Source organism: Mus musculus, chromosome 6 (genome assembly GCF_000001635.26).
Source record: "Mus musculus strain C57BL/6J chromosome 6, GRCm38.p6 C57BL/6J".
In the NCBI taxonomy this organism is placed as follows: domain Eukaryota; kingdom Metazoa; phylum Chordata; class Mammalia; order Rodentia; family Muridae; genus Mus; species Mus musculus.
The window spans coordinates 121,181,404-121,206,211 of record NC_000072.6 but is presented as its reverse complement, the minus strand read 5'-3'; the positions used below and the strand labels follow the sequence as shown (position 1 = coordinate 121,206,211).

Here is a 24,808-nt window from a genome sequence, read left to right as displayed (position 1 = left end):
ACTGAGTAGACGTTTTGAAAGACAAAGGATGTGGTTTTTCCATTCCTATGTGCATGAATGTGTGTGTGTGTGTGTGTGTGTGTGTGTGTGTTGCTACTTTAACTGGACTACAGGGTGTCAAACAAACATCTGGGTATATCTGTGAGAGCATTTCTAAATGAAATTAGCATCAAATTAATCAAATGCCTTCCTACCTGTGGATGGGCTCTTCCAAATGAAGAACAGTACAGAGCTAAGTTACAAGGGAGCGTCTGTGATTTCTTGCATATGGGTTAGAACTGACACCATGGGCTCTCCTTGGTGTCTACAGCCTGCAGGTTGCACAACTCAGCACTTCAGCCGCCACAATAGCATGCATCAATCTTTATGATCAATGTCATGAGAGTTGGGAGTGTGGCTTGATGGTCCAGCATCACCCTAGAAGGGGCAAAGTTCTGGGTTTGAGCCCCAGTGCAGCATATGTAAATGGAATAAATCTCTTTAATCTACATCTAGGTAGATAAGTAAATAAAGACATTTCCATTCCTTGAAGAAACCTACTAAGATCCCCTTTCTGCAAAGAGAGGAGCTACATCAAATGCAGGCTGTGTGTGAGAAAGCAATCACCCACAGCGCATCTGGAAAACCTTCTGAAGGAAAGACCTCCACCTCCACACCGAACTCTGGTTAGCTGCTGTGACATACATACTCCTGGTATGCATTTCTTGTGAGTGAGTTCAGATTACTGGAACAGTCGCAATGACCTAAAAGTTGAGCCATACTCATTTGAATAGGAGATAACATCTACAGAATAAACAGGAAAAGTTAGTCTACATAGGAATAAATATGTATATGCATATTTGTGTCTGTGGTAGTGAAGATTGAACCTTGAGCCTTGTATAGGCTAGACAAGCACCCTATAACCAACATATCCCCAGTCCTTGTTATTTCTTTTCTTTTCTTTCCTTCTTTCTTTGTCTCTTTCTTTCTTTCCTTCTTTCTTTCTTTCTTTCTTTTTTCTTTCTTTCTTACTTACTTTCTTTCTTTCTCTTTCTTTCTCTTTCTTTCTTTTCCTTTCTTTCTTTCTTTCTTTCTTTCTTTCCTTTTCTTTTTATTCTATTATTTATTTTTATTTTTGAGGCAGGGTTTCTCTGTGTATGCCTGGTATCCTGGAACTTGCTCTGAAGATCTGAAGACAGGGCCAGCCTCAGACTTAGAGATCTGCCTCCTGAGTGCTGAGATTAAAGGTGTGAGCCAACCCCACCCCGCTTCCTTTTTTACCTGTTATTCTTGAGGCAGTGTCACCATGTTACCTGGGAGATAACCTTAAACTTACAAGGCTTTGGATCCACCAGTCTCACCCTCCTGAGGGCCTGGGATCCAGGCCTACTGGTGATGTTCATGTTTATTTGTGCAGTATATCCTGATATTGAGTAAATGCTTTCTCTGTGTTATTTCTTAGTCTGTGTGTTGATTCTTAGTCCTCATTAGACAACTGTTAAAAAGCAGAGTTTGCCTTCACATCCAGGAGTCTGATGGCAGAGGCCTGAGCTTCAGTGTGATTGCTGGCTGTGAACCAGTAACTGGAAAGCCAAACCTACATGAAGGGGCTTGTCCACGTTCTCTTGGCTTAGACCTGAAGGGTGCTGACAGGTATGGGGTGTGTGCCAAAGATGAAGTTTACCTTGTGGAAAGAACCAGGAAGAAGCGTTCATGTCCAGGTGCCCATGACCTGTGACCGACAGCAAGCAACATCTCATCGTGAAACAACCTAGATTCAAGTACTTGACATCGGTAATTAGTGTTGCGTGCCCCCTACTGCCTTAACATACTTATGTGTTAATATTCCAACCTTACTATCTCAGAGTCTGAAGGGCGTTTGGAAAAGGAAGAGTGAACATTTGGACCATAATGTCACAGACACAGTGGCCCCCTTTTCAAGTCTCCATGGTTACGGCCGATGTAACCAGGTTACCACCAGGGAAAAAGCAGATCTCAGGACAACCTTAAGACTACCCCTCCCAGCAGCCCCTCTCAAGGGAATTCTTCTGACGTCAGCTTTGGGTGGCTGGGTCTCTCTGTCTCAAGCTGGAGAAGACGACATCTTCACTCTGGCCCTGATTCTCCACGCCCCCACCATGTTGACTAGCTGAAGTCTTAAATGGGAGCTTGCAGGTGATGGTCTCTTTAGCTTCTTCAGTTTCAACTCTTGTTCAACTCACCCGACCGCCTGGAAATAGGAAGTGCCTTTATTTTTTCCCCAACATAGTATCTTTTGACTCTTTGAGAATTTCTCATCATGCACCCCAATCCCTTATTTCCCAATTATTTCATGGCCACCCCAACCCTTGTAACCTCCCCTGAAAAAGAAAATAAAAAATTAAAATTAACAACAACTACAAGTCTTACTGACCCCTCTGGGCAACAAGCTGCTCCTCCATCAGCCACAGCCTTCTGTCACACCTGTCACAGCAGTTGGGTCTCCAGTTCTGCCTTGCACATACCACCCTGTTCCTGTCTTTCCCGCCTCCCTATCACGCGTCCCTTTATCATAGTGGCATTGGGAGCTTCAGCGTGTCACACAGTCCCTTTTGCCCAAACAGTTTTACTTGCAAATGCTCACTGTAATGAGTCGTTGGTCTGGTTCAAGGCCTCTGGCTGCTGCTACACCATCAACACAGGACCCTTGCCGAGACTCCTCACAGATACCCTGAGTCATTGAGATCCTGTAGCTTTGGTTCCAAAAGCCCAGCTCCTTCATGAGCCCCAGCAGCTCATAGATGGGGGAGATGTTTGGGGTAGGCTAACTCAAAGGCCCGGATCTGGGCCCAAGTGGTAGCTGAGTTGCTTAGCCTGGGCCTCCACCAGGCCCCTGTGCCACTGAATGGTGGCCAGCAAGGGGCAGGACAGCTTTCCCACACCTACACCACCTGGGCCAGCTCTCTCCTGTGTCCATACCACCAGTAAGGAGCAGGGACAGCTCAGCAAGGCCCTCACGGCTTCAGGTAACAGTCTAGATATCTATCTGCATGGCCTTCAGTGGTAACATGGGCCACAGGCATCAACACAGCCTTTGGCCATACCTAGACCCCGATCCACTCATGGCCTATACAAGCCACTCACATCTGCATGGACCCCCAAGGCAGCAGAGCCTGAGACCATCACCAAGTCAACAGTCAGCAGCACTGACCGGCTACATCAATGTGGATCTCCAGCTTCATTGAAGCCTGGGGCAGCAGCATGGGCCACAGACACCAGCACGGCCTCTGGTTAACCACACAGACCACCCATGGAGCTCAGTAGAAGGGAACAAGAGGCAGTGAGTACGTGGAGCTGAAAGTCAAGACTGCACAGAGAACAAATTGCAGAGGCCATTTAAGGTCAAGGGACCAAGGAAAACTTATTATCTCCTTCATCAATTGCTTCAGGCACCCTAGAGGCCAGCACCTAAAGCTTAGACCCCTCAAGACATCTAAAGTCAACTCAGATAACCACCTGCATATTTTAAAGAAACTGACGCCCTGGAAAGATGATTGTCAAAACAATGGGAACCATGATATCAATTCACAAATTAAGGTCTCAGGATCCAGACTCCTAAATTCCACAGGGCCCACTCCCTCATACAGCAAAAGTGTGCCATTGAGTTATTCCTCCCAGTATATATTGTCTTAGCTAGGGTTTTACTGCTGTGAAGAGACACCGTGACCAAGGTAAATCTTATAAGAACAACATTTAATTGGGGCTGGCTTACAGGTTTAGAGGTTCAGTCCATTATCATCAAGGCAGGAACATGACAGCATCCAGGCAGGCATGGTGCAGGAGGAGCTGAGAGTTCTACACCTTCATCTGAAGGCTGCGAGTGAAGAAGTCAACTCAGGAACTTCAGAAAAGTCCACCAGACCCCTCCCCTCCTGGAAGCCAAAGGTTATAAAGAACACAGGCACCCCTCCCCTCTGGAAGGGAGAGCTAATTACATTCCTCAGACCACAGGGGGGAGGGACCAAGCACTGGAGCTCATAGACACATTCTGCAACCCGTTGTCCGGCCAATTCACTCCCTATAGACCAATCAGTTTAAAAGTCGCACTGTTCTGCCAATCACATGGTGCCTAATGGCTGCTGCCTGGAGAACTGTATAAAGGCTACTGGATGGGCTGCTCGTGGTCCTTCTCTCTCCATGTGCAGGGTAACCCCAACATGTTGGAACAATAAATTCCTCTTGCTTTTTGCATCGGTTCCCCACTCCCCTGGTAAGCTAAGGCTCGCCAGAGTCTTACACTAGAAGAATACTGGCTTCCAGGCAGTTAGGATGAGGGTCTTAAAGCCCACACCCACAGTGACACACCTACTCCAACAAGGCCACACCTACTCCAACAGGGCCACCCCCTTCTAATTGCCACTCCCTGGGCCAAGCATACACAAACTATCACATATACCTTGTTTTAAAAAAAAAAAAGCCGGGCGGTAGTGGCACACACCTCTAATCCCAGCACTTGGGAGGCAGAGGTAGGCAGATTTCTGAGTTCGAGGCCAGCCTGGTCTACAAAGTGAGTTCCAGGACAGCCAGGGCTATACAGAGAAACCCTGTCTCGAAAAAAGCAAACAAACAAAAAGGCCTTGAAGGGATTACTAATCCTTGCAGTTTGGCAGTAGTTTGTGCTTAGCATATACAAAACTCTGAGTTCCAAAATACACTCACTCACACACACACACACATACACACACACACACACACACACACACACACGCATGTATTTTGGCCACTGTCTGCAGCATCTATAAAAAGCAAGCCCTCTAGGAGACAATGAAACCCGTGAGTGGGACAGAACACTACACTGCTAAGAGGAGAGCAGCAGGACACTCAGGATTTCCTAGATCTGTGTGTGTTTGCCAGAAGGAGGCTAGCTAGCATCTACTGCCAAAGAGAGACCAGGACTAGGTATGGCAGCATCTCAGGGTCACGGGCAATTTTGCCAGCTCTCGCCTTTGTACAAGACTAAAGAGAGGAAACAGAATCTCAGACAACCCTTTGGAGAGGACCAAAGGCACCAAGTGGCTCTTCTTGGGAGAGGCAGCTTATCGGCTGGAATCCAACTAAGGCCATTGGCAACCGGGAGTGTGGCCCATCCACCTGCATTATCCTGGTGAAATCAGCAAGCTATCTTTGTCATTGGCGGCACAGGGCTGGTGAGCTGAGCAAGGACAATACGAAACAGGCACCAAAGTTTCCTTCTACCTGCCCTCACCCCATAGCCTTGATGTTTGCCTTTATTGCTCCCCAACTCCTGCCCTATTCCTTCCTTCCTCTAACTATCAAGACCAAAATCCAACTTCATCCATCTCCTCTTTATTACACTCCCTCTTATGCATCTAGCTTCATTCTAGGTGCAACAATGGAAGGTAAGAATTTGACCTCAGGTGCCAGTCAGCCTAGTTTACAATCCTAGCCCCACTTAACAGACAAACAAAGCCCAGCAAGTAAGTTGCTAAGCCCTTCTCTATCTGGTTTGTCATCTCCAGCCCTGCCTCATGATGTGTTGCAAGATACAATTTGCTAATCTATGGGAAGTACTTAGAAAGGTGGCTGACAAACTGAGCAGGGTGACACACAGCTAAGGAGCATGGGGCAGGAAGAACACTGGCTGTTAAGCCTCCTCAGAACGCATCTCTTTTTTTTTTTTTTTTTTTTTTTTGGTTTTTCGAGACAGGGTTTCTCTGTGTAGTCTTGGCTGTCCCGGAACTCACTCTGTAGACCAGGCTGGCCTCGAACTCAGAAATTCACCTGCCTCTGCCTCCCAAGTGCTGGGATTAAAGGCGTGCGCCACCATGCCCGGCTCAGAACGCATCTCTTGACTGAACAAAATGAACGTAGCCCTGGCTGTCCTGGAACTCACTCTGTAGACCAGGCTAGCCTCAAACTCAGAGATCCACCCTGCTTCTACCTTCTGAGTGCTGGGATTAAAGGTATGCGCCATCACACCTGGAGAATGATTTTTTTATTAAGTGCAAGAAAACGTCTGAAAAGGGAAACGAAAGCTGAAGGCCATGGTAGCACAGGCTGCAATCTCAGCAGCTGGGGAGAAGGCAGAGAGCTCAAGAGTTCAAGGTCACCCTCTGCTACATGGTGAGCTCAGTTTGAGCAAGCTTGATTAGGAGGATCATCAGACTACACACACACACACACACACAGGGGGATCATCACACCACACACACACAGGAGGATCATCACACTACACACACACACTCACACACAGAGGGATCATCACACTACACATACACACACATACACACACATACACACACAGGGGGATCATCATACTACACACACATACACACACACACAGGGGAATCATCACACTACACACACACACGGGGATCATCACACTACACACACACAGGGGGATCATCATACTACACACAGGGATCATCACACTACACACACACAGGGGGATCATCATACTACACACACATAAACACACACACACGGGGATCATCACACTACACACACACACACACACACACACACACACACGGGGATCATCACACTACACACACACACACAGAGGGATCATCACACTACACATACACACACATACACACACAGGGGGATCATCACACTACACATACACACAGGGATCATCACACTACACATACACACACATACACACACAGGGGGATCATCATACTACACATACACACACATACACACACAGGGGGATCATCACACTACACACACATAGGGGGATCATCATACTACACACACATACACACACACACAGGGGGATCATCACACTACACACACACTCACACACTACCTCTATCTTACCCAAAGAAATGAAACTCTCCAGGGATCCATTCCATAATCAGCTTCCAAACGCTGACACCATTGCATACACTAGCAAGATTTTGCTGAAAGGACCCAGATATAGCTGTCTCTTATAAGGCTATGCTGGGGCCTAGCAAACACAGAAGTGGATGCTCACAGTCAGCTATTGGATGGATCACAGGGCCTCCAATGGAGGAGCTAGAGAAGGTACCCAAGGAGCTAAAGGGAACTGCAACCCTATAGGTGGAACAACAATATGAACTAACCAGTACCCCGGAGCTCTTGTCTCTAGCTGCATATGTATCAAAAGATGGCCTAGTTGGCCATCACTGGGAAGAGAGGCCCATTGGACTTGCAAACTTTATATGCCCCAGTACAGGGGAACGCCAGGGCCAAAAAGGGGGAGTGGGTGGGTAGAGGAGTGGGGGGGTGGGTATGGGGGACTTTTGGGATAGCATTGAAAATGTAAATGAGGAAAAAAAAAGAAATGAAACTCTGCCCCCCCCCCGTGAATGCCTGAGCTGAGGATAGTGGGAAATACTAATATATATATATATATATATTTGTTTTCCTTATTATATTTATTATATACATATATGTGATAAAGATAATAAATTGGGGGCCAGCAAGATGGCTCAGGAGGTGGTAAAGGTGCTTACATCCAAGCCTGAAGATCTGAGCTGACTCCCAGGACCCACATGGTGAAGGAAAAGACCCAACTCTCACAGGTTTTCTTCCTCTGACCTCCATACAGATGCTGTGCCATGCCTGTTCACATACCTAATAGTTAAATAAAATGTTAAGTTTATAAGTTGGATACAGTATGAAATTAATCACATACTTAATAATAATATAGAACAATCACTATGATAGGTATCTTCTCTTTTCTCTCTCTCTCTCTCTCTCTCTCTCTCTCTCTCTCTCTCTCTCTCTCTCTCTCTCTCTCTCTCTCTCTCAGAACCTTACTGTATTGTGTGTTTTCAGTTTGGTACGAGAGGCACTTAGGTTGTGAAAAGCAAGACTTCAGATAGGTGGACAGGTTGAAACAATGCTCTGAGACGAGGAAAATGGTAGCTGATGAGAGGGGTTATGCTTAGCAGGTGTGATGCCCTAAATTACCCCCAGCGCCATAAAAGAGCCAAGCTTGTGTTTTATCAAAAGGCGCAGAGGCTGACACCATCTGGATCTACTTAACCCAGGGCAGGGCTTTCTAAGCTTCTCGAGGCATCACGCTCATTGCTTTTACCTTCTAATTCAAAGTACCAAGGAAGGGGAGCAAACCACGGAGGGAGAGAAGCACGGGGGCCTGCCTACATTTAAGCATGTCTGTTAACTTCCAATGAGCAGGGCCAGGAACAAGCAGCTTGCCTAACTAAGGCAGAGGAAAACTCACCACTCTGGGAGGTCGAAGTCCACTGACCCTGCAGCTTTTTACAAACAGTGGAAAGTCGGGCTGACCATTCCCTAGACACTGTTCCCATAGACCTTTCTCTTTCAGTCATTTTTCTGGCAGCTTTCAAGGGAGCCTGTGGGTTTAGGAAAAATCTGCAGGTCCAGAATATACATCACCCTGCCCTCCACCCAGACACACAGACATTGCTGCTGGGCAGCAACCAGGTGGCCAGAGCAGCCACGCTGTGCTTGTGACAGTAAAGAGCTCTGACCATTTTGGAGACCAGTGGTGGTAGCACTCAGGAGCCTGAAACAGAACTATCACTTCATCCAGGGCTCCATTGGCCAATCCAGGCCATGTGGTGGTGTGGACACCATCACAAAAGTTGGTTGGTCAGTAGGTTGGTTGTTTTCTTTGCTTGCTGGCTTGCTTGCTTTTTTAAAAGATTTGTTTGTTTGTTTGTTTGTTTATTATATGTAAATACACTGTAGCTGTCCTTAGACACAACAGAAGAGGGCATCAGATCTCCTTGCAGATGATAGTAAGCCACCATGTGGTTGCTGGGATTTGAACTCAGGTCCTCTGGAAGAACAGTCAGTGCTCTTAACCGCTGAGCCATCTCTCCTGCCCCGAGGTTGGTTGTTTTCTTAACTCAGAGGTTTATGTGTGTGGGTATTTTGCCTGCATGTATGTAGGTGTACCACTGTGTGCCTGATAACCAAGGAGGTCAGATCCCCTGGAACTAGAGATGCCGATGGCTGCACCAGCATGTAGATACCCGGAAGCACACTGACGCCCTCTGCAATGTAACAGGTGATCTTAACCACTGAGCCATCTCCCCAGGGCCTGTTTTTGTCTTTAAAGGAGAAAGTGATCTTGTCATACAACTATGAAAAAATGGGGCAGGTCGGCCTGTGTGCACAGGGGGCAAAGTCACCTTGATCAGTGAAGTTGGTTTTGGTTTTGGTTTTCCATTGTTTCTTCTAACGAGGCAAGGGTGCGTAAAACAGTGTACTTTCACTGTGTAAGAGAAAGGAAAACTTGAAGGAAGGGTTAATACATCTGAGGACCCTGCAGCAGTTGCCCTGGGGCAGAAAGTGGAGCATGGAAATGAAGGCACAGAAGGGACAGGCTTTGTGTCCCATGATGACCCTTCTACACCTTAGGCATTGTTTTGTATGTGTAAAACTCTAGTATACTAATGGTCTTCATATACATATGTGCAGACATATACGTGCAAAGAGCAGGGGATGTTACACATCTCCTTCAGGTGCTGGCTATCCTGATGCCTGCCTGCCTCCACCTGATCCCACCACCCACACCAGCCCAGCCTCCTGTCTAACCATGGGACAGCTGCTCCAGCTATGCTCGGCATTCCTCAAGTTAGAATGTCTGTTCCACATCACACACTGCAGACACCTGAGGGCTGGTCAATTCTATCAGTTTTCCCTGATACATCTTCCTATTAACAATGAACTCCATATAGAGAATGACAGAGAAGATTAGGAGTGGGGGGACAGAAAACTAGAGGATCAGGAGGCCTGGGTCTTATTCAGGCTGTGACTTAGGACAAATGGTTTCACCTTTCTGAGTCTCAGTTTCGTTAACTAAAAAAGGTGGCTGCAAGATACCATCTGCAACTGAGACTCTCTAGACCTAGCATCTCCCAGTCCCAGCATGCACTGCTCTTCGTGGACACTGATCCCCGCTCTGAGACTAGCCAGTGTGTGTGGTGTCTTGAATGGCACTATCTAAATGCAAGCAGCATAGGACATTTTAAACATTCTAGAAGCCTCACTACAGAAAGTAGAAACAGATGAAATTATTTTAATTGATTTTATTTAACCCAATATATCTAAAATATTATTTCAACATACAGTCAATATAAAAATCTTTGTGTTTCCATTCTTTTATTTTATTTTTTAGTACTTGGTCTTTGAAATCCAGTGTGCATGTTTAACAATTACAGCATGTGTCCACGTGGATGAGCCGCACACAATTCAAATGCTCAAAAGCTACCTTTGGCTGATGGCTGCTGTGCTGGACCCACCAAGAAGGCCCTCCCTTCACTCTGACCTCTTTAAGCCCAGAGCCGAGGACCAGCCTACATCCTTGGAAAGGACAAAGTAACAGCAACAGTTTGGGATTCGAGTTCCTGGCTGGATAGGCAGGTGGTTAAGGTACAGACAGCCCTGCAGCAGTCAGGTAAAAATAAACAGAGCCCCATGGGCCACCAGCAGAACAACTGTGAGGAGCATCAGGAGAGAGCAGAAAGACAAGCCGATCTGTTCAGGGTTTCACAGCACCAGAAGCGCATGCCCTCTTCCACCAGTCCACTCAGCCCTGAGGACCCACCCATGCTCAGCTGAGCCTGGGAATACCACTGCTCACGAGAACTCTTCCTAGTGGCTGTCAAAAGTGCCAAGAGTCCTAAGTGCCCATTACTCGTAGAAGAGGCCCTGTGAGAAGAGAACCGACTTACAGATGAGAAAGCAGAACCCTGGCCAACAGTCACCCACACAGGAATGCCAGCCCGACTCAAACACTCTGCAGCCTCATGGAGCTTACGGCACTGGAAGAGGCAAACAGTCCCACCACCCACCACCAGGCCCCCACTACAGGAGGGGCAGGAGATGGGCTGGGCAGCAAAGAATGCTGGGTAACCCTTGAGAGCCTGGAAAGCCAAGGGTCTAGAGCAGAGCTGCTCCAAGACCCTCCAGCAGATACAGCTAAGCCATCACAGGGAGGCCTGAGGAGGACCTGGCAGCTAGAGTACAGCCTGCTCAGCGAACAGGGCAACACAGTAAAGGAGCTGTCAGCCAGACGTGCGAACACTGGCCTAAGTTTCTATTAAAAAGAATCTGGATTTGTATCCTGTGGGCCATGAAAGCCGTTAAGGAGTTTCTTCTAGGGCAGTGAATGGGTAGGTCCTCACTTCAAAACCACTGTCATAAGGTGTGTGAGTCACAGACGCTCGAAGCTGGAGGGCGGAGCTCAGCACTGGAGCCCAGGTGTTCTGGGCCAAGTTGGGCGACAACACTGAAGGAATCACTGTCAAGGGATTTCAACCCTTCCTGAATCCTTTTCCCTCCCCAGTGTGATCTAGGGTCTACTTAAAAGGCATACAAAAAAAAAAAAAAATGATGAACCTAGTTGCCAAGTCTTCAGGGTTTAGATGGAATTCTAAGTAAGTTTCTGTGACGTTTCCTCTTCTAGAGAAAAGCTGTTGACTCACAGTTCCTAAATATCAGCCAACAAAAGACTAGCAAAGCCTCTGCACTCTTGCCATCCCGTGTCAGGGATCCAGTGTGGGTGGGCGGCTGAGGACCTCCTTCCTGGCGGCACCAGAGGAGCCTGTATTTTTTTACACAGAAATGCTGAGGCTGAAGCGCACGCACGCAGTGCCTCCTCCCTGGGGTTGTCCCTTTGCCCCACCCCCCAGCCCCTCTGCCCAGCCCCCACGGTTCTCACAGCTCACCTGATTACCCAGTTCCATTTTCAGCTGTCAGCCCTGAGCCTGGCCTACTTTTCACACCACACGAGCAGAGAGACTAGGGCATTATTCAAACAATGGACCACAACTAGGACCCAGAGAAAGGATCAAGGAGAGACAGTGGTGTGACACAGTTGGCTAGACAGATCAAAAGGTGGTGGGGTGGGGTGTGGTGGGAAGACACTGGGTCCCAGAGGGCAGAGCTTGGCCCCTGGCGAGCTGGAAAACTGAGCTAAGACTCAGCGGCACCAAGAAAGATCACATTCCCCAGAGATAAGGTCAGGCAGGCTCACTTTGCTCCAGGTGGCCACCTGGGTGAGTCAGAAGCCATATCCGGTCTGAACAGCAAAAGGCCTCTAGCAGAAAGCCTCTTGCCCTACTGCCAGACCAATGGGAGGGGATGGTGAACTGATCTGTGGGAGGGGCGTGGGGGAAGGGTATGGAGGAGGGGAGTGGGGGACCGAGGGACCTCTGGTCTTACTCAAATTCAAATTCTGAGCTGTAGAGCAGTTTTCAGAGGTAAATCTGTAAATCCCAGATCCCTCAGCACCAGATCTGGAAAGTCACCCTCTGCCTTTGTCAAGAAATGAGACTGTCTCAAGCCCCACTCCCTGCTCCTAACCCTCCTTTTTGATGAGCTGTTGCAGTGTTCTGGGCAGCCAGACTTGTGTTCTGTGCACTGGGCCTCGGGCACCACTGTTCCCAAACTCCCTCTGAGGCCAGCCACAGTGGGATACCAAAGGGAGGGTTCAAAGTCAGCCATCCATGGCTCACCTGCCTTGGTCACTCCTTCTAGAACCAATGGGCCCATTCCCAAGGTGCCATCTTGGACCCAGGCACTGGGCTCAACTTCTCCGCTTCTATAGATGTGGAGTGTAAGAGGTAGAGACAGCCAGGTAGGACCACTCAGTCCCGGAGGGCGAGGGGGTAGAGCCGAGAAAGTGTGGCCTTCTGGATCCGGCGGAAGAGCTGGGTCAGCTGGTAGAGGAAGGGCAGCGAAGAAGGAGCTGCTGTAGGGAAGGGAGAGACCATCATGAGTGTTCTTCCCTCGGCCCCTCCATGGTAGCTAGAAAACACATCCAGGCCTCCTGCTAGTCACAGCCTCTCCAACAACAAGGAACTTCTCTTTCTCTAAGAGGTTTTCTCCACTTGAATTACAGTAACTTTAAATATTCTAGGGAGAAAAAGTTCTGATTTATTACATCTTAATCTTTCTGATAGTTACACAGCCACGGGTGACTCTGAGAAGTCTCCACTATGTTTCCGTCTTGGGTGTGTCTCAGGTGTGTCTTGCTTTCTTCCAAATGCCTCTTTCTTAACTCGAATGCTTAGGCCTTTATTAAAATTTGTAATTGGGGCTGGAGAGATAGCTCAGTAGTTAAAAGCACTTGGTGCTCTTACAAAGACCTAGGTTCAGTTCCCAGCACCCACACTAAAGGCTCACAACCCACACTAAAGGCTCACAACCCACACTAAAGGCTCACAACCATTTGTAACTCAAGTTCCAGGGGATCCAACACTTCTGGCTTCCAAGAAAACCAGGAATGCATATGGTGCACACACATACATATTTTTTTAAGTCTAAAAAAAAAAAAGTCTAGTAAGCCTCAACTCTACTTCCCGAAAGAAATAACTAATACCACTGACAGCAGCGGCTGCCGCGGGGAGAGCCATCTGGAACTTTCACTACACTTGCGCCTTTCTTTGCTTTTCAGGTTGGAGCCCTGTGACAGTTTTACCACAAATTAACTACAGTGAACATAAAGAAAACTCTACCATTTGTTTCGTTTCCTTGTCTGGATTATAGACTTTAAAAACAAACATACAGGAAATACATATTTCTACCTTTGTGTTGGTTTGACTTGGGGAGGTTGGTTTACTTTGCTTGAGACGGGGTCTCATGTAGCCCAGGCAAGGATAGCCAAGCTGAGCCTTCTGCTTTCTTCTCTTAATGCTGGGACTTCAGGCGTGAGCCACCTCGCCAGGTTCTAGGTGGTGCTTGGGAACTGAACCCAGGCCTTAGTCCATAGCAGGCAAGCGTGGGTCTGAGCTCAGCCCTGGCCTCTCAAGTAAGGAATGCATATTTCTTTCTTAAACAGAAAAAATACCCCAGCACCTTAGAAAGCTGGGACAGGAGCCCCAGCTGGGACTCGAGGTTGAGGCCAGCCTGGGCAAGGCCATGGGACACACACAGACCTGCCCCTCTAAATGGAGGGAAGCAGCATTTAGGGCCAAGGAGATGGCTCAGTGGGTAAAGCGCTTGCCAGTATGAGGCCCTCGTCTTAATCCCTGGTGGCTGTCATGATCATTGCCATCATTGTCATCATCATCATCTGGAGTAGCCAACATCAACCTCTAGCATGCAAGCATGTGAACATCTGCACTTGCTGGTGCACTCTTGCACACACTCACACACTCACATACACGTGGGAGCAGGGGGAAGAAAGAAAGGTGCTTATTCCTCTAAGGCTGGGGAGGAAACCCAGTCCTTCATACGTGGACGTATGCCATATGCTACCTAACTCTCACCCCAGCCCTCCACACCTGTTATTTTTCTTTAAAGTAACTGACCTCCTTCTCCCAAGTTCCCTGCACCCAGGTGAGGAAGCTCTGAGCTGCTCAGTACACACCCAAGTTTGAATGGCTTTCTTCGCCACTGTTTAGGAGACCCGGGTTAAGGGGAAGTCTTATCAAGTATGCAAAGCAGAGAGTCTGGGACAGCCAGGAAATCACTTCCCTTTGCCAGCTTCCCACTTGGGTGTGTCTGCCCACCCGTCATTTCTGCTCTGTCACTGGAAGCTGCTGGTGGCTTTCCTGTATAACCAACAGAGCTGTCCAGAGGGGACATTCCTGCTCAGGGTCCAACAAAGGCGAGGGGAAGTGAGGGAAACAGGTACCTAAAGTTAAAGGTGGCAGCTTTAGAACCAGGCAAACTGTGAGGCTCTGGTCTAGTTGCTCTGGTAATTAGATTTCTCAACCAACGGTGAAAGAAAATGAAAGGTTTCTCATTTCTCCTTGGTTTTGAAAGTTGCATAATCCTGTCCTACATCTAAATTCTTGAGAAAAGTAGTTAACCACCCCCAGAGGGTAAAGCAGAAGCCGGGCTTGGTGATGCACTGGGGAGCCCGGCATCTGGGAGGCAGAAACTCCACGCTATGCAGCAAGACTTTTTTTTTTTCTAAAGTGGGAAAGGATGTTTCTCGAATGGCAGTCACCTAACGGTGGCCCAGTGTCTCCGAATCAGAGTGACCACTACACAGGTGTTTTTCCCCCAAGTCTCACCTCCACCTCACAGTGAGGCAGAAGAGATTAATCACACAAAGGCTCAATTTTCAGGGAAAATTCTATAAACCAGAATATCATTTAGCTGTTTCAAAAATTTTCCCCACATCTTCTAAAATGCATCAGACTTCCATTTACAATTTCAGGGTCACGCTAGCCAGAAGACGCTTGGATCAACACACACTGTTCTAGGTGTTACCTCCAGGAAGCTCCCGTTTTGTTTTGTTTTGTTTTGTTTTGTTTTGTTTTGTTGTGTTGTGTTTTGTTTTGAGACAGGGTTTCTCTGTGTAGCCCTGGCTGTCCTGGAACTCACTCTGTAGACCAGGCTGGCCTCGAACTCAGAAATCCACCTGCCTCTGCCTCCCAAGTGCTGGGATTAAAGGCGTGCGCCACCACGCCTGGCTCCCATGCCTATTTTACAATAGCTGATCAAAAGCCAGAGCCTCTCCAATACTGCTCTTCGTGACATGGCCTTCGGTGGACACAAGCCGGGGCTCACCTGTGGAAATCTGAGTGCACGGGCAGCCAGAAGCCCCTCATGAGAGAGGAGGCAGGCTCTGTGGCTGTGTAGCTTGGGCTAGAGGGAGCCCAGGGAATTGAGGACAGGAGAAGCACTCGGGAGAGCAGGCTAAGGCCTGTCCAGTGAGGTTCTGTGATGGTTCCTTGTGGGACAATCTCCCTTACTCACAGATAACTTCTTCAAGAGAAAACGGTGGGGAGGGAGGAGGAGGAGGAACAGGGAGAAGGAAGCTTCTTAATGTTACATTCTGACTAGAGGTCGCCCCTAGACGGAACAGTGCCTGGGTGAATCCATCAGCATGCAGGGCGGCAAGGAAATGTTCTCCAACTGCTCTCTAGGTTCTAGGCCTGGTCCCTGCTCCAGGGGAGGCAGACTCTTGTTCTTTGTGGAGGAGGCTCAATGTCACAGGAGGTGGCTCCCTCCCAGGCCGCACCTGCTCCCAGGGACCCTGCTGCCACAGCCCTTCACTCACCTGGGTCAAACCGTAGAATCAAGAGGCAGAGGATCAAGGCAGCCAGGAGGCCCTTTCTGAAGGGCTGCGAGAGGAGGTGGCTCACCACGGAGCCCCAGAGCCGGCGAAGCAGCATCAGCAGCGACAGCAACTTCTGGGAGAACGAACCTGGCCGGGGGACAGAGCATCATGGCAGGGTGAGTCAGGCAAATCAGATCTGGAGAGTCCATCCAAACCGAGTGAGAATGGTTTCCTTGCACAGTTCACTAAGTAGTTCAAAAGGAAATACTGAAAGGTTTGTTTGATTTGGCTTCTGTAGTGCTGAGGATGGGTCCCACGGCCTTGTAGATGCTTGGCAAGCATTCTCCCCCTGAGCTGTGTGGATCTATGTGATCTGGTAGGTCCACAGCTACCCAAGATGTTTAAGGACAGGCTGTATGAAGATGCAGTCAGTGGACAGAAGATTTACGCATCTGTGTACGCATTCTTCGTATTACGGACTGACTTGTGTAAAATAATTGTGACACATTAACACGAAGAAATGGAGGGCCTTTAATATAAGCGGTAGAGAACTCAGGCTGGAAAGATGGCTCAGCGGTTAAGAGCACTGACTACTCTTCCAGAGGTCCTGAGTTCAAATCCCAGCAACCACATGGTGGCTCACAAGCATCTGTAATGGGATCTGATGCCCTCTTCTGGTGTGGCTGAAGACAGCAACAGTGTACTCACATACATTAAAGAAATAAAACTGTCTTGAGAGCGAGAGAGAGAGAAAGAGAAAGAGAGAGAAAGAGAGAGAGAGAAAGAGAGAGAGAGAAAGAGAGAGAGAGAAAGAGAGAGAAAGAGAAAGAGAGAGAGAGAGAGAGAGAAAGCGAGAGAGAGAGAAAGAGAAAGAGAGAGAAAGAGAGAGAGAGAAAGAAAGAGAGAGAGAGAGAAAGAGAGAGAGAGAAAGAGAGAGAAAGAGAAAGAGAGAGAAAGAGAAAGAGAGAGAGAAAGTGAGAGAGAGAGAAAGAGAGAGAGAGAGAGAGAGAGAGCGCTCCAGACTGGGATCCTGAATGAGACGCCCGTCCTGAGAGACATCCTGGCCTTGTCACACGGGTTATGGTTGTGCTCATTCTCATGTCTGGAATCATCTGGGGACAGAGAACCTCTCCTGAGAAAATGCCCCACCAGATTGCCTGTGGGTAAGCCTTTGGGACATTTTCTTGATTAATTATTGACGTGGATGAGGCTATCCCACAAGGGGGCGGCACCATCCCTGTGCTGGTTGGTGGTCCTGAGTTGTATAAGAAAGATGTCTGAGCAAGTCCGGTGGAGCAAGCACCCCTCCATGGCCTCTGCATCAGCTCCTGCCCTGACTTCCTTTAGTGATGGACTGTGCTGTAGAATGTAGGATGAAATAAACCTTTTCCTCCTCAAGTCGCTTTAGTCATGGTGTTTTGTCACAGCAACTAAGACAATGGTGGTGGGGCTGGGCAACCCCTGAAAGCACAACCTGCAACCAAGTGGATCGATCCCAGCAGGTCCACATTGAACAGCCCTTAAAGAACATGATGATAGTTTCCAATTAAAATAATAGGTTTCTCTGTAAATTTTAAAAAGAAGAAGGCTTAATGATCCCTAAGTTGTCCAAAGACAGAAAGTGCTGAAATAGGGGATACAGCTAACTGGTCTCTAGTTCTGCTCTGAAATGGTTACTTTGTTTCTGGTGGCAGATAAGCACACAAAAATGTATTTAGTATAACAGTATAACCCCAGTGTGAACCCGGGGCTTCTTTTCCAAATGGATACTCTAACTGCATAGAAGTTCACTGAACTGTACAGCCTTTCAACCTGATTAACTTCTGGGTTTTGGTTTTGTCTTTTTAATTTGCAACCATAATTTGCTATATCTAAATTTTTGTTTAATTTACTTATTCCACCACAAAATAAAGGGATGCAACCTTTTTTGATATAATCAAGTTTACTCACACACACACACTATATGCTAACTTTCAAAGACATAATTTAAATAAATTATATCTTGATGTAAAAACCAGAAGGCCCTGCTTCAGGAGAGAGGTGATTTTCTAGCCCTGGAAGTCTTCACACACAGACTGAGGTGAGAGGGTCTGAAGGGCCTGAGCAGGGAGGATGGTCTGGGCCAAGGGCCTTTAAAGTTCCTGCAACAGGACAACCCCACTCCCAAGTCCGCTCCACGGCCCTGTAGGGATGCTACCGGGAGCCAGCGAGTAGCACAACTGTGTGCTAAAGAACGAGGCAGACCTCAGCTGAGAAAACAAAATACTCAAAAGCTCTAGTTCAGTGAAGGCAGATAGGAGGCTGGGCACAACGACCCACAGCTGAAGAAGGAGGCCATTTTTACTTTGTGAGTTACAGAGTTGGCTGCGTGTGGATTGGGGCCAGTGTTTGAGGGAGGAGTGACAGCTCCATACCAGCGAGCCGGAAGGAAAAAAATCTAGTGAGAGGATCCCAGCCTGATCAGACCCAAAGGGGTCTCTTTTCAAGAGACAAGTCAGGGTCAGGAGACCCCACACCACCTCCCCCATGTGAGACTCTCTCCTTGCGCTCCAACTTCAGAGTCTGGCTTGGTTTGCATACAACACAGTTTAGTCTTAAGTTTCTCAGCTTAAGAAACTCAGCAGTGTCGAGGGGATGCCACGAGACTGCTTTGCAGAGGCCACAAAGCCCTGATGTCCTACCTTCCTGCCTCAGCTTCTGGGGCTCCTGGGAGTCCGAGTGCTCCTGCGTGTGCTCTTGCGTGTGCTGCTGCCGTGCTAAGTGGATGGCCTGGAGCGCTTCTACCCGCTGCTCCTCGCTGAAGGCCGCAGAGCGCACTGCCAGTTCCTCGGCCTCTGACAAGCGACCCGAGGGTAGCAGCAGCCGGAACACGTGGAGTCTGGCCAGCGATCCATAATCAGGAAGGCCCTGGTTATCTGGATCTTGGAGCCAGGCACTGGCCACATCCAGCACAGCTCCGGGCTCTTTCATTTTGCTGTATAAAAGGATGCTGTGTCCCCAAACAACACAGTCCCCCCCAAAAGAAGAGTCAGTGCTCTATAGGGGTTTATCTTCAAAACTACAAATGTCTATAATCCTACCCTCCCAGGTCCTCCAGCCTGTCCCTGTGGAGCATGGACACTGTTAAGAATTAGAGACCAGGGGCTGGAGAGATGGCTCAGCGGTTAAGAGCACTGACTGCTCTTCCAAAAGTTCAATTCCCAGCAGCAAACACACGGTGGCTCACGACCATCTGTAATGGGATCTGATGCTCTCTTGTGGTGTGTCTGAAGACAGTGACAGTACACTTACATACATAAAATAAATAATAATCTTTAAAATATTAATAATAATATTAGAGGCTAGGGGTAGTAGGCAGTGATTAAGAGTGAGCACTGCTCTTGCAGAGCCCTAGAGTTTTATTCACAGCAACGATCCTGGGCAGCTCAAAACCACCTCAGGTTTTCCTCAGGCTCTGGGATATCTGAGACCATCTTCTGGATTCCGAGGGCACCAGCATTCATGTGCACACACAAATAACTTTTAAAAATAATAGTAACTTTTTTTAAGAATGAGAGACTGAGGGCTGGAAAGATGCTCAGAAGTTAAGAGCACTGGGTGTTCCTCCTGAGCAACCCAGGTTTGATTCTCAGCACCTACATGGAGGCTCACAACTGACTGTAACCGTAGGTCCAGGGAATCCAATGCCGTCTTCTGGCGTCTGTGGGCACCAGGCACACATGTAGTGTAGACATACAATGCATGCAGTACAGACAAACACTCAGGCAAAACACCCTTACGCAGAATAAGACAAAATGGAAAATATTTGCTGTCCAAGCCTGAGGCCCAGAGTTGCAACCCTGGCAGCCACGTGACAAGCTGGATGTGGCCCCACCCACGCCTGTAATCCCAGCATTGAGGAGGAAGAGCCAGGAGAATCAACTGGCGTTTGCTGGCTATCAGCCTAGCTAAGAAAAAATGTGAGGTTCAGGGAGAGGCCCTGTGTCAAAGGAATAAAGCAGAGAGTGATAGAGGCCTCCAAGTACCCTTCTCTGATCTCCACCCACACATGCATGTGCACCCACATGCACACACACCATACACATACCACTTATACACATACCCACATACACCTGAATTTATTCTAAGAATTAGAGATCCCCAGGAGGCATCAGGAAGCGCAATTGGCTCTGTCCTCCTGTCAGCCTGTTTCACTACTATCTGGGTGTGCTCTCTCTTCTTCCATCCTACTCCCAAATGCCCGCCTCTCATCCTTAACTGCCATTGTGTGAGGTCTGAACACAGTGAGACCCGAATTCGAAGGGAACTGACTGGGAATGAGGACAAAGGAGTCAGGAGACCCTGACTCAGGAGGACCCATGATTTGACCCTGACCTGGTTCTAGCACAAGGACCTACCACAGCTCCAGGACTTTGGGAGGCAGCTTTTCAGGAACCTGGTAGTACCGGAGGACCCAGGACAGGGCTTCTCTCCATCGATCCATTTCTGCCAGAGCCTGGATCCCCACCACACACAGGGAGCATTTCACCTCCACAATGCTGACAAGAGAAAACACAAGTCAGGTTCAGGCTGTTTCCCCTCTCTCCACTCCGTCTTCCACGCTGGGACAGGAAGCCAGCGTCCGACCCAGAGGCTGCTCACCTTTACCTTTTCTGTTATTTATTGGCCCAGGCCTCACCACTGGTCTCTTGGGCTGCCCTTCCACCCTGGAGTTAAGTTCTGGAAACCTCTTAGAGGCACACGAGCTATGGCCCAACGCACATCTCTGCAGCCAAGTGGAATGAGAACTGAACAAACAGAAAGGTAACCTTGTGGGAACAGCACACCGTGAACATGCACGTGCTCACTGGCGGAGAGTGGGAGTTAAGTGTGTGCTGACTGTGAAAAGGGCATGGGGTGAGGCTTCTGGCTGGGTGCTCCTATAGGAGCTTAACTGGTCTTTTAGAATTGTCTATGTCCAGCCGGGCAGTGGTGGCACATGCCTCTAATCCCAGCATTTGAGAGGCACAGGCAGGTGGATCTCTGGGTTCGAGTCCAGGCAGGTCTACACAGTGAGTTGCAGGTCAGAGCTACACAGAGAAACCCTGTCTCAATATGAAGACGAAAAACAAAACCCTATAAAATTACATCCAATGGGCATAAGCAAAGCCCTCAACATTCGGGTGTGCAACCTTCATCCCTCTAAAACCACAGTCAAGTCTCTCTAGTGTTTGCTTTTCTTCAGTTAACTATTCTGACTACTCCCGCCATTAGCGTGGCCTCACACAGCTCTTAGGAAGGTTTACTCCACAGAGAAATGGTGCCCTCCAGCTGTCAGAGGAGGCCAATGCATTAGACAGAGCAATCTAAAGATAATTCACTCAGTCCTGCAACAGGACCAGAACAGTGTGCTTCTTGCCTTGACACCCCGCTCTACCCCCCATTTTCTATAACCTGCCAAGGCTAGGTTAAATAGGAGGTGTGTTCCCAAAGAAGGCTGCTACCTGCTTACTGAACCTCCTCACGACTGAACACTTAAAAGACATCTACCCTGTCCTGCACTGAAAAGGTGAGCCAAGAATTGACTGTGGCGTCCCTCCAAATTGTTGCATGATTTGACTTCATTGTACAGTCTCACGGGTGCAGGATGAGCAACCAGCCTCTCTCAAAGAGGATCCCTTAGGGAAAGCAAGGTGTGTGGTTGGCGCAGTCTCACAATGCCAGATATTCAGAGACCCGAGTTCCTCCCCAAAAGGATCCAGAACGGAACATAGCTCAGCACGTACGTGCCACTCACGGGCTCCTCCGCCAGGCTCTGCCAGGCTCGTTCGCAAGTCTCTAGTGCGGCATGGAAGTCCAGGTGCACCACCAACAGGTCGGACGCCTCTTCCAGCAGGTGCACCGCGGGGGACACAGCGGGGAGGGCGAGCGCGGGCTCGCTGCTCCGCAGAGGGCCCACGAGCCCTTTCAAAGGGGCTGCAGACGTCGAGGCGTCGCTCTTCATAGCCAGCCTGGGTTCGACCAGGTCTCCTCACACGTCAGGAGGACAGCTTCTCGGGAGCTTCCTGGAAATTCGGACTGGGCCTGGTAGATGTCCCGCAAGCCTCGCACTCTTCCCCTCCGCGCCTCTCCAGGTCTGTTCCTAAGGAAGGACCAGGAAGGAGCTGGACCCGGGCACAGCCTGCGCTCACTGACAGCCTAACCCTTGGGGCACTGGCCTGTTCAAGACTGTCTGTTCAAGACTAGTGCTGCCGAAGGCCCAGCACTAGTTCCTCCTGTCCCTGGACCGGTGCTAAAAGCACCGAAACTCCCAGAGTAGAGAGCGCGACAACAGAAGACCTGCACGGGGAACCCACGACGGTGGACACCTCCTCTCCACCCCTCTTAGCCACTACGACGCACGCGCACGCTGGAGCGAAGGATTCTGGGAGTTGTAGTCCTGGGCTCTTGGGTCTGTGAAGCTTCGGGGAACCTCTCGCGCCCAGAGACTGCCATCTTCCAGAGAGAACGCACTGGGTCGCCAGCTTTGGGGTGGAAAAGATGAGGAAGCTAAACCATTAGTGAAATGCCTTTGTCCTGAGAAATGTGATCCTTCCTTCGCTAACCGGAAGAGGACGAACGGAAGAAATTCCAGTTAGGAGGTGGAGCTACCTGCACCTTTATTATTAACCTCTGAAGGAGTCCGTTGAGAAGGGTCTGCTGGAAGCTTAGGGAAAAAAGAAAAAGAAAACTATGGAGCTGGCTATTTCCTCTTCCTGGGTTCGATGCTGCTATAAAGTGTGGCAGAATGGAAAGGCGCTTTCTGTCTGTTATTTCTTCATCTCTATGAGTTAAGGACTATTACTCTATTTACAGGTGACATAGGTCACACGACAAATAAGTCACAAAAACATTGTCAAACCAAAGAAAGCACTTTTTTTGGCTGAAAGGAGTGTCAGGGCAGAGGTAGATCTGATCTGTGCTTTGTATTAGGTAGGTGAACCATCAACACACAAGTGAGTTACATAAACTCCTGGATCCTGCATTGTTTATATAAATAAGGATGTCATAAAAACAAAGCCATGCACATGTCATGCAATTCTTCAAAACAGTACTGAACCAATGTAAGAACTGATGCTTTATAATATACAAAAAGTAAATACATTTAAATATGTATTTTTATGTGTTTATTTATATTGTTTGTGTTTCACAGGGCTTCTCTGTGTAGCCCTGGCTTTCCTGGAACTCACTCTGTAGACCAGGCTGGCCTTGAACTATGCCTCTGCCTCCCTAGTGCCGGGAATTAAAGGAGTGCAATACCACACCTGACTTCCTATTATATAATTTTACACAGACTCATAAATCACCAATTATCTGTGCTTCAGGCAGGATTTCCTATCTCTTCCACATTTATACTCAGTCTTCATGGTTTTACTTCGTCCAGTTCTCTACCTTCTGAACTCTCTCCCAAGTTTTCCTAGAATCCCTTGCTCCTTAGTGACTGGATAAGACAGCGAGGTGCTAGGCTAAGACCTGCTCACATCATATATGCCTTTCTTTTATCACTAACACCGACAGGACATGGCAGTCTTTAAATCTCTGCAGAAGGTCCTCACACAGCTGAGACAGAAATGTCAAGTCTGCTAAAGCCTGTGACTGTGTAAGGTGAAAGGGCCAGGATGTCACTTGTTTAAAAATATATATACTGTTTAATTCCCCCTCTCCCCCCCACTGGGGACTAGAGAGATGGCTCAGCAGCTAAGAGCATTTGTTTTTGCCAAGTACCTGGGTTCAATTCCCAACACCCACATAGCAGCTCACAACTATCTGTAACTCTAGATCCAGGGGATCCAGTGCTATGTCCACTCCAGTAGTGACTGGCTTGGCAGGCCTAAAAGCCTGGAAGCAGTCACAAGGCAAAGAGTTTCAAGGAAACTTAGCCTCCTGGAACCTTGGCATTCCCATAGCTAGAATGCCCCAGATTTGTCCCTGCAATATTGTGGAGGGTCTTGCATACTTTCTTACAGTATTTTACTGGATAAGAGTTAGAAATCTCAGGGCAAGCTTAGCAAAGTATACTTAGAATCTTCATTACAGCCAAGTTACTCTCATATGCAAGTATTTACCAAGGCCTAGGAAAAAGGGGGGTTGTGTTGTTGCATTATTCATGATAAGGTCTGCTAGAGCAGAACTCCCTGGTGCTAGCTTTCACAAGGCTCAAAGGAGTAGCACAAATTGTGACTAGGGTGTGAAATCCTTACCTGTCATTAGCTGACCCTAGGCAGGGCTGTTTTATCTTTACTGTAAACATTACCTGGTTCCTGTCAGTCCTTTGAAGTCATTCCTCTGTTTTGTGTCAAATACTTCAGTGTACTTTGCCTGTTGTGACACCCTACTCCTTTGTTTTCTGTATTATATTTTATAAGCCTTGTGAAAAATTACATCCAGATACAGCACTCCCTTGTGTATGTGTCTGTTTGTCAATTCTCCAATTCTCGCCAACTCCATGCCCACCTGCCAGAACCCCTGATTTCCCACGGATTGAGGGGGGCTGACTGAGCCTGGTCCATGGCATCTAATGCCCTCTTTCTGACCTCCTGGAGTACCAGGCTTGCGCATGGTACACATACATATATGTAGGCAAAACAGTCACACACATCAAATAAGATGAATCAATTCTCATATATATATATATACATACACACACACATACACATATTATTTTTATACACTCGTTTGTGTGCCACAGTGCACACGTGGAGGTCAAAGGACAGCAGACAGTTCTCTCCTTTTGTGTCTTGGAGACCAATCTCAGGTCAGGCTTGGTGGTAAGCCCCTTTACCCACTAAGTCATCTCACTGGCCCCAGAAATGCTTTTTGTTACTA

General features: G+C 48.3%; 1 protein-coding gene and 1 long non-coding RNA gene across 8 annotated transcripts; both read right to left on the bottom strand.

The window, feature by feature from the left end:
* Positions 1 to 1,433: 1,433 nt before the first annotated feature.
* Positions 1,434 to 5,659, bottom strand: Gm38651. Its single transcript, XR_869413.2, has 2 exons — positions 3,731 to 5,659; positions 1,434 to 2,209 (listed from the first exon to the last, which is right to left on the bottom strand). It is a non-coding gene; the product is annotated as a predicted gene, 38651 (long non-coding RNA).
* Positions 5,660 to 7,374: 1,715 nt separating this feature from the next.
* Pex26 (peroxisomal biogenesis factor 26) lies at positions 7,375 to 22,995 on the bottom strand. Of its 7 annotated transcripts, NR_130903.1 has the most exons (7): positions 21,730 to 22,545; positions 20,362 to 20,502; positions 18,646 to 18,953; positions 15,965 to 16,111; positions 12,465 to 12,700; positions 8,198 to 8,330; positions 7,375 to 7,584 (listed from the first exon to the last, which is right to left on the bottom strand). NR_130903.1 is itself a non-coding variant. In XM_017321781.2 (5 exons), the coding sequence occupies exons 1-5, from the start codon at positions 21,945 to 21,947 to the stop codon at positions 12,597 to 12,599; spliced, it is 831 nt and encodes a 276-aa protein (XP_017177270.1). In that variant the 5' UTR covers positions 21,948 to 22,995; the 3' UTR covers positions 10,020 to 12,596. The 7 variants fall into 7 exon arrangements, 6 of the variants coding, with proteins under 6 accessions (XP_017177270.1, NP_083006.1, NP_001291702.1 ...); XM_017321781.2 differs by lacking the exons at positions 7,375 to 7,584; positions 8,198 to 8,330 and having other exon boundaries at positions 10,020 to 12,700; positions 15,965 to 16,059; positions 18,681 to 18,953; positions 21,730 to 22,995; NM_028730.6 differs by lacking the exons at positions 7,375 to 7,584; positions 8,198 to 8,330 and having other exon boundaries at positions 10,020 to 12,700.
* Positions 22,996 to 24,808: the final 1,813 nt, after the last annotated feature.